The 11,037-nt window shown below is 34.7% G+C and overlaps 2 protein-coding genes across 3 annotated transcripts; both read left to right on the top strand.

Annotated features, from left to right (window-relative positions):
- Window positions 1-1,033: 1,033 nt before the first annotated feature.
- LOC145559326 (FAD synthetase 1, chloroplastic-like) lies at window positions 1,034-5,777 on the top strand. The gene is made up of 5 exons (XM_081620748.1): window positions 1,034-1,452; window positions 2,677-2,729; window positions 3,685-3,820; window positions 4,520-4,695; window positions 4,782-5,777. Exons 1-5 carry the CDS (start codon window positions 1,148-1,150, stop codon window positions 5,282-5,284), a joined length of 1,173 nt encoding a protein of 390 aa, XP_081476874.1. The 5' UTR covers window positions 1,034-1,147; the 3' UTR covers window positions 5,285-5,777.
- A 929-nt stretch (window positions 5,778-6,706) lies between these two features.
- On the top strand, window positions 6,707-10,719 carry LOC145559324 (uncharacterized). 2 transcript variants are annotated; one of them, XM_081620746.1, is made up of 6 exons: window positions 6,707-7,030; window positions 7,989-8,107; window positions 8,325-9,196; window positions 9,291-9,396; window positions 9,682-9,887; window positions 10,249-10,719. In XM_081620746.1, the coding sequence occupies exons 3-6, from the start codon at window positions 8,442-8,444 to the stop codon at window positions 10,517-10,519; spliced, it is 1,338 nt and encodes a 445-aa protein (XP_081476872.1). In that variant the 5' UTR covers window positions 6,707-7,030; window positions 7,989-8,107; window positions 8,325-8,441; the 3' UTR covers window positions 10,520-10,719. The 2 variants fall into 2 exon arrangements, with proteins under 2 accessions (XP_081476872.1, XP_081476873.1); XM_081620747.1 differs by having other exon boundaries at window positions 8,204-9,196.
- Window positions 10,720-11,037: the final 318 nt, after the last annotated feature.

The raw sequence follows: 11,037 nt of genomic DNA, 5'->3' as shown, positions 1-11,037 counted from the left end.
TTTTCACAGGTTGGTAGAGATGGCAATTGTGCCGCTCATTTATTAGCTAGAGGTAGCATAGAGTTTGGTGAGATGAGAGTATGGTTAGAAGAAGTGCCACATTGTGCTAGTAATGTTGTGCTGTGAGATTTAACTAGCCTGGAGTAATATTATGCTCAGTTTTTTTTCTGTAAAAATAAAAATAAAATGAAACCCTTCTTGGCTGGAAAGAGAGGAGTCAAGTTGAAATAGGCACGGCTAAAGATTTTGCATACATTCACCAGAAATGTCTAGAATGGGCTATCCATTGTGATGTCAAACCTGAAAATTTTGTCTTTGATTGAAGATTTTTATTGATCTCTAAACTTATATTTCTGTTCTCCCTATATAATGTAAAACATTAGTAGTATTACTAATTTAACCATGATTCCAATTTCCAAATCAACTAACATTAAAATGATAAACCGACAAGCTGTGCATCACATAATTCACGTTTGTATGACAAGGTTATTCATCGGTCTAAGATCGGATCATATCAAAGACTGAAAATTGAAAATTTAAGATTTGTGGCCAGATCAAATTTGGACAGAGTGATAAAACTAGCCCAAACCCGAGCTGTACCAAACTTAGAATTTTTCAATATTTTAATTTAAATTTTTTTACAATGTTATAAAAAAATAAATATAAAAAAAATGATTGCAATATGAGAAAAGCCAAATTTATCTTTGTGATACACTAAAATATATCTCTTTCACAATACGGAGTATACTTTTTTTCCATGAGTTTCCTCACACAAATACACAATATTCAATAGTTGAAAGAAAATACAAGTTTATCTTCTTGATAACTTTTTATCAAATATAAAAACACAATTGTTGATTTATTTACAAAAATATTATGTTGACCGGATAAAATTATTATTTACGATTTTACGGAGTGCGATTCTTCTAATTTGATAAATTTCCTCGATAGCTCAAACTCCAGTTTTCCTAACCGGACCGGGTTTTTAACACCCCTACGACCGGGTACGGTATGAACACGACGCAGATAAATTGTTTAAACAGGACTACAGAATTTGGAGGGTGGGAGATACACAAACTCACCTACACCTTGAACCCTCGTCAATCGTCACAATTTCTACTGCAAGGTGTGAGCAAGAGAGCTGAGAATGAGTTGTGGATGCAGAATAACCCAGCATCTCAAAGACTGGGATGGTTTTGGGTTTGGGATTCCCTCCTTTTCTTCTCCCAAATTCAGATTTTCTTCTTTGATTAAACCCCAACTACATTCTCAACCTCGATTTCACAAAATCCCATCTTTTCAATGGACCAAAACTTCAATCACAACAAGATTACTAACTACAAATTACCCTTCTTCTTCTTCTTCTTCTTCTGCCAATTCATTCTCTTTTATCAATTGTCTTCAATCTAAGTTCTCCAATGAAATTCCCACGTTCAACGATTCCTCTTTCAGGTTTTCTTTTATTCCCTTGTTTTTGTTCCAATTACTATACCTTTTTTTTTCAATTTTTTTTTTTAAATTTAATTCTTACTTAATTTCTTGATGTTTTCTGATGATGTGATCACGAATAATTATCTATGAGCGAATTAGGATAAGTGGGTTTTGTTGATTATATTGCTATATATTATAGCTTGTTTGTATATTAGTGCTATGAAGAATGAATTAATGGTAATGTAGAATTGTTAAATTACTTTGGAAACAATACTGTTTGATCATATATTGATTGAAAATTTTGCTTTTGGGTTTATTTGATGCTTAAGTTTCACTAGGTTCACAATGTCAAGTTTAATGGTAGCTCATTGACTATGCTAAGGGATCTAAAGAGAGAAATATGTTTGTGAATCGCAGTATATTCGTAGGCAATGGTGTTGGGGGGGATTGGGGTCTTCTTACTTTGTTATGGAGTGTGATATAGTTGCATTATAGTCCACAGAAGGATATAATGTTGCAAGAGGCATATGACTATATGAACTGAAGACATGTTGGTACCTTTATTGGCTTTGGCTTTATTCGGCGAAATTAGCTCAAATAGTCGATGAGAATGTAAGCTTGCTAATGCTAAACGCCTAAAGTTAGCTGAAAGTGAAAGAGTAGTTACAGAAAAGCTTTAGATTTGTTTGGCTGAGCTAGTTGAAAATTACAGGATGGCTGAAATGCTAGTCTGAAAGGTTTGTCGAAGTTGAAAAGTTAGCTCCACTAGGGTTGATGCATTTAGTTGAAATTGATGACCTAGCTGAAATTGGAATAATTGGTGGAAATTGGGAGTTGAAAGGTAGTGGCTGAAAATGGCAAAACTTTCTTATCAAATACTTCTTAATTGGCACAGGGAGTGCCTGTGCCTGTGTGGCCTGTGGCACAGGTGTAGTTAATCCTTGTGCTAGTTTGTTCCAAACCTTCTTGTATCTTGGATAATCTTTTGCTGTGGTACAAGCTGTTAAAGCTTGAACAAAAAATGCTACTCTTACGCTCATTTTGATGATCTTTGTTTGAAGTAAAGACTCCATGAGTACTAAAAGATGGACAGGTATGAGGCAAAAGAGTCTTTGCTATTAAAATATACATCTCATATTAGTTATTGTAAAAGCTTCTTAATTCCGGCTTATGCTTTAGACATATTATATGTTTATCTATTTGTGTCGTCATGTTAATATCTATTTTCTTTTTTATCGGGTGAAGCCAGAAGGATGATGATTGCGAGCTTTCATCTGAAGGGCTGTCATCAATAGCAGGTTCCCTTTGCCTTCTTAAAACCTTTATTTTTTTAAGATACTTTTCTGATTAAGAAGGTTGTGTAGTGTCCCGTTTTTGTTTATTTAATGAATTTTTGGAACCCTTCCATCTTCTTTTGACTTTCCTTCATTGGCACTTCACTCTGTCTATATTTATATGTAATCTAATTTTTTCTTATTCCCTCTTTCCTAAATAAAGATGTTCTTGCAAATAGTCAAGAAAACTGAAGTTGGTAACTCTGTGCATATTTATCTGTATATGTGTACTTTTATGATGTCTTGGTGTCAGATTATTATGAATTTGCAGTTGTAAGTTTAACTGATAAGTTTATAAAATGTGATGGAGGAAGACTTTTTATGATGATGATAATTGGATTTAAATCCTTGTCCTTAGGTAGTACTCCCAGTTACATAGTTTGGTAACTTGGATACTTGAGACTAGGATGAGGATAGTTAAATTAATTAAATTTTGATTACTGAATCCATGTATGCATAATTTATTACATTTGATATGTAACACATGTTATTCTATGAGGAATTTCTGATGAAGAAGTGTAACGAACATTAGCCTTAGTTAGTGTAACTGAATGAATTGAAATCCAGGTTTTTTAGACTGAATCCTATGTTATCACACACACATTTATAGTTTTTGGTCAGCTAGGAACTAGTAGTATGTTATGGTAGATTTCCTGAAAGAAATAGAGGACTAGGTTGTATTCTTGTCGATAAACCATAAGCCATACTTAATCTGTAATGCTGAATTCAAGGTGAGTATATTTTTTTTGGTGATTCAGCAATCCTCTAGTTGCATGTCATTCTTATACTCTAGATGGGCTGCTTTTTAAAGAGATTTGTCATTAGCTGTGATAATATTCTTTTCTTCGTCTTCTTTTCTATGAGTCAATGTTTTTTTTTTTTTTTATTTTTTTTTATTTTATTTTTTTTTTTTAAACAGGAGGCATAGTAGCATTGGGGAAGTTTGACGCCTTACACATTGGTCATCGGGAACTTGTAATTCAAGCATCTAAAGCTGGAGCTCCATTTCTTTTGTCATTTGCAGGGATGGCAGAAGTGCTTGGTTGGGCACCTAGGTATTTGCATCTTGTGTATTTGTCTGCTTAGTTTTTATCCCCTGCTCTTTACAATTAGCAAACTTTCTCCTCTGTTCTTTATACAAGTATATCATAGCAGCTGGAGTTTCATGCATCCCAACACAGAGTTCAAATCATTTATGTCTTATATAAGTAAAACCCCACATGACTATATTTTTCCTTGAGTAAACCACTATTTAGAATTGTAATGGTCAAAGTGTACTGTGTAAAATCTGTAAATTGTGTTGGAACCCAATTGCTGCGTTAAATGAAGAACAAAGGTAGTAAATTGATTCCGTTCTTAAACATGTGATTTGTCTGCTCCAGTGAATCTTTGCTTCCATATTTTATAATTCTTGTTCTTTACCAAAGAGGGTTGGGGGGGGGGGGGGGGGGTCAAATAAGAGACTATTTTTTTCAAGTACATTGACTGCAGGCTTGCAAAACTAAACTTGCTTTTCTTGCACGTATACAACTGTTGAACAATGTCCTCATCAGGCCTATCAATGTATTGGTGTTATCCTAAGAAATATAATGATTACTTGTATTCACCCTTGGTTAATTTGTTCTCCATGCAACATTTATTTGCTAAGCTTAATTTTCATTTCTTAAGTAGGTGCTTGAGGAATCTAGGTTTTTAAAGATAATAGGCTGATTTTCTTGTTTCTGAACATTACATACAGTATGTTTTATAAACAGGTCTCCCATTGTTGCAAAATGTGATCGCCATCGTATTCTTTCTTCCTGGGCTTCATTCTGTGGTAATGTACCTCCTAAGGAGTTTCTGATTGACTTTGCAAGTGTAAGGCATCTTACTCCTCAGCAATTTGTGGAGAAGTTGTCTAAGGAGCTTGGTGTCAGTGGAGTTGTAGCAGGTTTTCTTGAAAAATCTTTCTCACTCTATGTATTGATTTGTGTATCTGGTATAATTTAATGATCTTATAAAGTTTTGTCATTGCAGGTGAAAATTATAGGTTTGGGTATAAAGCTGCTGGTGATGCATCTCAACTAGTGAGGTTATGTGACGAGTATGGAATACAGGCTTATATAATAAATTCTGTCATGGACAAAAATCAAGACATGGTTAATTCAGCCATATCAGACAAGAAGGAAAGAGGGCAAGTCTCATCCACACGTGTACGTTATGCTCTTAGCAAAGGAGACATAAGCTATGTTTCTGAGCTATTGGGTCGTCAGCATCGCCTCATATTATCAGCTGAAAAGAAGGATGAGTTTGTTGGCTCTAGAAATCGTCTTTCTGCACCTAAATCCTATTTATTAAACCTACCACCGAAAGAGGGCTTGTATGATAACTGCTCCCTTATATTTGGTGATGAAAATCAGTTGTCATGCAGGGTTCTCATTGATTCAACACACATTCATCTAGAATCAGATGAAAAGGATACCTTTCTTCTTGATGCTATCAACAATCATCACCTTTTTGGGATTGAGTTTTGTAGCTGAATAAATTTTGATGACTAGAGATTTGATGAGTGTGCTAAAGAAGCTGAAGATGATACAAAGTCAATGGAACAGGTACTTCAGGTGAAAGAAACCTGACCTGCATTAGAATTACTCATCTCGATTTGTTCATCTCATGCTTGCCATATTTGGTCCCAATCTAATTTTATCGAAAGTTTGAAAGATGTTACTATGGATACAATACGACATCTGGTACTAGTATGATTTGGTTCTTGGATAATTGTCCTTCAATTAGCAAGTTGGCATCAAACCTGCATTGATTCAAGACTGAAGGTTTACAGTAGTTATTGCTGCAGCATGCTAATTGCACAACATACTAGACTCATTAGTCATTATTGTTAGAATAGCTCTCAATTTTCTTATTTTATTTTAATTTTTGAATTAGTTGCTGAGCACCCATGTAAATGTATTGCATTGATAGTCTATGTGCTACAGATCATATACTTGCTATATTTTTTGGGTGCAAAAAGAAATTTTTTTTTTTTTTTTAAAAAAAAGGGCAGTTACAGCCTTCTTCTGGAAAGCAGGGTTTATGTATTTATTTCTTGAAATTGACTTGGGAAAGGTGATGAAAAATATTCCTTGGAATATACTCCAATTACTCAATGACCAAAATTCGAGTCATGGGGATGCTATTCTCACCAGTACCATGCTTTTTTTCATGCAAAGAATATGTGGCTATGTTTTGCCCACAATTTTAAAGCTTGTCTTCTACTCGTAGGAGAGAAGTGATCTTGGTCTAAACCATCAACTTGAAATAGCTAATTACGATAGCGTAATGAAAAATAATACTTCCTCGGTTAACTTTAAGTTGTAATGTTTGTAATATTACACTATTCATATTTACTCATTTGTTAATTAATTCATAATATGTTGGGTAACAATTCATTTTTTTATTTTTTTTTTGAAACAAATCAATTCATTAATTTTACTTTATTATTTTTGTATTTAGGGTCTGTTCTCATCAGATTATTTTTAGTTTAGTTCAGATTAACTCAGCTCTAATAAATTTAGTTCAGTTCAGCTCAGCTCCTAATTACTTCTCTCATAAAATATTCAGTTCAGTTCATCTCTAATAAGTTCAGCTGAGTTCAGTTCAGTTCAGCTCATTTCAGTCAGAACAAACCCTTAGCTCCTTATTTACGCTCTTTAAATTTATATTACTATTATTTTACTTTTTCCTGACTATCTATGATTATTGATTAAGGTAGAATAACTTCCTTAATTTTTACCACTAATTGAACAAAAGAGCAAAGACTTGTTTATTTTTATGTCTTGTTTATAAGAAGTAGCTTCAAAGTAAAATATTTTTTATTTTTTTAACATAATAGCCGTAAAATAATTATACTCCGTATTTCCTTGATGGAATAAAGCATAGACCAAATTTCATCACAAAAGAATATTCCCAATTTCCCATCAAGTGTCCCCAATTGTTTAGGAGGATTCGTTTAAAAACGTGAAAAAATAATCAAGGATTCTATTCCACAAAATCGTAGTCAATTCTGAAAAAGGCCCAAAATTGAATCCAATTTCCAAAGTTATTGCGCAAATTAAAGAGAGGCAGAAGAGCGTTACTCCCACGCGAACAGCCGCATTTTCCGGCACCACCCAACAATCCACCTTAAGCATTCCCATTCTCATTGCATTCTCTCTCCTCCTTCATTCTTTGTTTGAATTAATCTGAGGAGAGAGAAAACTTTCATACCCTTTTCTCATTTCCAACTTCAGGTCACTTTTCTTCCTCTGTCTTAGTCTTTGATTTCTTGAAATTTTGCTTTTTAGTGAATTAATTTGTTTAAAGTTTGATTTTTTAAAAAAAATTGGATTAAAACCCATATAATTGGTTGCATCAAGTTTGAATTTTGGTATCAAAGTTGAGAGATTTTTGTACTAATTGGTGTTCTGCTAATTGTTCAATTTTGGGTGTTTGTTGAATGTTTGAAGCATCTCAATCATGAATGTTTGTTTAAACTGCCTAATTTTGTTCTTAATTCACCATCATTACTATCAAATGTATCATGATTAGAATATGCTAGAATTTGAGGTTATTAGAATATGCTAGTATCTGAGGTTATTTGTTGAACAATTTTATTATTCGCCTCATTTTCTTATCTTTTGATTTTTATATATTTTTTCATAGATTACCTGTCGGACAATCTATTACAAGAATTTGCTGGATATCATGAATATTGTTGTTATTGTTATTAATGAGTATTGTACAATCTTATCTCTATAACTTAACTGCCAACTACCAATAAATTATGGGAAATGGAGAAAACAATGAAGAAGAATAGAGCAAGAAATAAAGGTTGTTGGTAGAGGTTATTATTTTATTAATGTCGCATTAAAAGTCTTTTTGTGAATGAATGTAACAAGTTGGTTGATTATTCACATGTGTACGCGTCATATTGTGATGTGTATGAGTGTTTGTGTAACATGACTCTTGCTTGTTTGATTACCCTTTTGATAAATTGGTTGTCTTTTGGAAATAGAATATGGTCCTCATGTAATGTCACCTAATAATGTTATTAGTTATCATATATGACTTGGATGGTTGGACCCAATTAGTCAAACATAATATACTTTATTGAGTTTTGAATTTTGATTATGATCTTTAATGTATTTTGTGTCATTTTAAGTGTGGGAATTATGGAGATAAACGTGTTTGTTTTTGTTCATGTGCCAGGAAGTAAGGCCTTTGACCGTGTTAAATCGTCTTCATATACTTGGGGTTGGCTTATATAAAGGTCGGGCTGTCAATATTGTTGACAGCCCGATTTTATTGAACTCAGTCAAAAAGTTCAGGTATTGATCAATATTGTGTGTATATATATATATATGTCTTCATTTTCCTGTTTGTTTTTCTCTTATTAGTTGCTTTTCCTTTATTCTTGGAAGCAGGATTCCTTTCCAAGTCACTTCCAAGTCACTTATCAGAAATAATATTCTTTTCGTTTGGGCAAATACTTGTATGAAGGCTATTTGAATATTTGATATACTCTGAATTACTCATTGTGTTTAGGTGATCTCACTTTTTCTGGCTCTTATTCGTGGGTTGCTCTGTTTAGTGATCTGTGTGAGTTTCTACAAAATAGAGCTTGATATTGTTTTATGAGAGTTTTTGAACTTGCTGTGCATCATGGGTACCTTGTCCGGAAGCCTTCAACGACCTCTATTCACAGCTGCTGCTGTTGCCGTGGCATCTGTTTCAACTGATCTTCCGAACAAGTTAACGGATACCAAACAATCTGATCCTTCTGTTGCCTCAGAAACATTGGCTTCATCATCAGATTCATCACCCCATGACTCAGCTCACAGTTCAGGATTGTCATGGGTGTCTAACATTTCAGTTTCCAAGCTTGCAAGGTTGTCGTTTGTGACCAGAATCCGGGTGCCAGTGCCTAATATAAACTATCATCCAATACCAAATTCAAGCTGCAGTTTTGCTGGAAATTCAGTGGGTTCATCTCCCATTTTGGTTAACCTTTACCAGTCTGCTGAGTTAGCCAAGGCCTTGAAACCCAAAACATATTCTTATCCTAGTCCAAGCGTGCCATCCTCAGACTTGTACAGGTGGCATTTGCCTGAGCCTAGTACTGTTGATGTTGCTGGAAAGTCAGATTGCTCTTCTGCAAAATCTAGGACAGTGGTGGTTTTGTTGGGATGGTTGGGAGCAAAGCAGAAGCATTTGAGTAAATATGCAGAATGGTATACTTCAAAAGGCTTTCATGTAATCACCTTCACTTTTCCAATGTCTGAGGTTCTCAGCTACCAGGTTGGTGGGAAAGCTGAGCAGGATGTTGAGTTGCTTGTAAACCATCTTGCTGACTGGCTAGAAGAGGAGCATGGCAAGAACCTTGTTTTCCACACCTTCAGTAACACGGGTTGGTTAACGTAAGTCACCATCTCATTTTCTTGCTTACCTCGTTTATATTCTCAATTTGCTTGTTATTTTGCTAATTAGATGTTCTTATGTCACCTTAAATAGATACGGAGTTGCTCTGGAGAAGTTTCATAAGCAGGACCCTTCTTTAATAGGGAGAATTAAAGGCTGTATCGTGGATTCAGCTCCAGTTGCATCCCCAGATCCTCAGGTAATTATGCTGAAAATTTCTCTTTTTACATGTATGTATGGAAATCAAAATGTATATTTTTAGTTGCTTGGTGAGGGGAATTACTTATTTATATTCTACTTTGAATGTCAATGGCAATTTATCAGCCTTTAGAATTACCGTGAGCCATTTTGTCACTCTACTTGTATGAGGATGTTTCTTCATGCCTTGAACATGGATTTTGGCCTACAAAGGAGAGTATTAACGCTCAAGTTTTTTAGGAGCTTCTGCACTTTTCTAATGACAACATTACTTATCTCCAAGCAGGTATGGGCTTCAGGTTTCTCTGCTGCTTTTCTGAAAAAGCAAAGTGTAGCAACAAAGGGGAGAACAGCCTCATGTGATTCGGATGAAGAGGATTCTGTTGTTGCGAGAAGTGTTAATGAGCTAAAACCTGCAGTGACTGAAACAGCTTTACTTGTATTCTTGGAGAAGTTCTTTAAAGTTGTATTGAACCTTCCTCCAGTGAATAGGTAATTACTATCCTTTTCTGGGTTTTACTTATTGACAGTTACAACTCCTTAAGAGCTACGACCACTGGTTGACACAAATCTGATTACTTGTCACTTAGTGGTATTAATGAATAGAACATGTTTGATAACGTAATACCCAAACCATATATAGTTTTCTACAGAATGCTCGCTTCTCCTCAATGGACACATTCTACATTCTCATGATAATTTACAAAGTAACAATTTGTCCATTGATGTTTGATGCCTTACATTGATGTGTCTGCATTTCTACTTTACATTGAAGTGTCAAGTGCCCTTGCTTATATTTTTGATGCTTTGATGGAGTCGTAATTCTTATACTCTTGCTGTTCAATTTTTACAGGAGACTGACTGATGTTATGGGATTGCTGTCTTCTAAGCAGCCAAGCTGTCCGCAGCTATACATATACAGTTCTTCAGACAGGGTTATTCCTGCAAGTTCTGTGGAATCATTTATAGAGCAGCAGCGGAAATCTGGGCATGAGGTTAGATCGTGCAACTTCATCTCCACGCCTCATGTAGATCATTTCCGGAATGAACCACAATTGTATACATCTCAGCTAACAAAATTTTTGGAAGATTGTGTACTTAAGTGTTGCAAAGGATCTTTTTGAACAGATACCATTGATTCTTTATACAAACCTATTCAAGGTTATATGTGATAGATAGGATGATTTTTAACTGATCATTTTAAAAACTAGGGTAGTAACTAAGTAAGATTTGCCCTAAAGCCTCTTGTAACAAGTTATACAATTGTACAAAGCATTCAAAAGTTTTAGTCGATGTTTTCATGCAGCTACTGCTGCACGCCGTATATCACCTCTACTGCTTTTCCGATCATACAGCAAATGCAGAATTGGTCTTTATTTTGTTTAGTTTGTGCTCTTTGGTGCCTATAATATTGTCCGCTGTTTGGTCCAGAGCATAACAATCCTGTAATCAGCCATTCTTTATTGGTTATTGTGTTCACCAAGTCATTGTCGAAACTTGCTGTGTAAAACAGAATTTTAACGCCAAGGACTAGTCAAGAATGGAAGTGTATCTTGCCTCACCTTTCATGATTTAAAGCTTCGAGTGAACCCGAAATAGGCCATGGTCAGGTACAGCTGTATAGGCTTACAACTTGCTAACT

The sequence above is a fragment of the Chenopodium album genome, chromosome 9, assembly GCF_948465745.1.
Source record: "Chenopodium album chromosome 9, dcCheAlbu1.1, whole genome shotgun sequence".
NCBI classification, from domain to species: Eukaryota; Viridiplantae; Streptophyta; class Magnoliopsida; order Caryophyllales; family Amaranthaceae; genus Chenopodium; species Chenopodium album.
Note: the sequence above shows the minus strand (reverse complement) of the source record. Positions and strands in the feature narration are given on the sequence as shown.

What these genes read in the sequence shown, in the direction of transcription:
- LOC145559324 (XM_081620746.1), top strand. Translation starts at nt 8,442, where the DNA reads ATGGGTACCTTGTCCGGAAGCCTTCAACGACCTCTATTCACAGCTGCT. An exon ending in TTGCATCCCCAGATCCTCAG is followed by an intron (nt 9,397 to 9,681) that starts GTAATTATGCTG and finishes ATCTCCAAGCAG; the next exon opens with GTATGGGCTTCAGGTTTCTC. An exon ending in AACCTTCCTCCAGTGAATAG is followed by an intron (nt 9,888 to 10,248) that starts GTAATTACTATC and finishes CAATTTTTACAG; the next exon opens with GAGACTGACTGATGTTATGG.
- LOC145559326 (XM_081620748.1), top strand. Translation starts at nt 1,148, where the DNA reads ATGAGTTGTGGATGCAGAATAACCCAGCATCTCAAAGACTGGGATGGT. An exon ending in AGGGCTGTCATCAATAGCAG is followed by an intron (nt 2,730 to 3,684) that starts GTTCCCTTTGCC and finishes TTTTTTAAACAG; the next exon opens with GAGGCATAGTAGCATTGGGG. An exon ending in GTGCTTGGTTGGGCACCTAG is followed by an intron (nt 3,821 to 4,519) that starts GTATTTGCATCT and finishes TTTTATAAACAG; the next exon opens with GTCTCCCATTGTTGCAAAAT.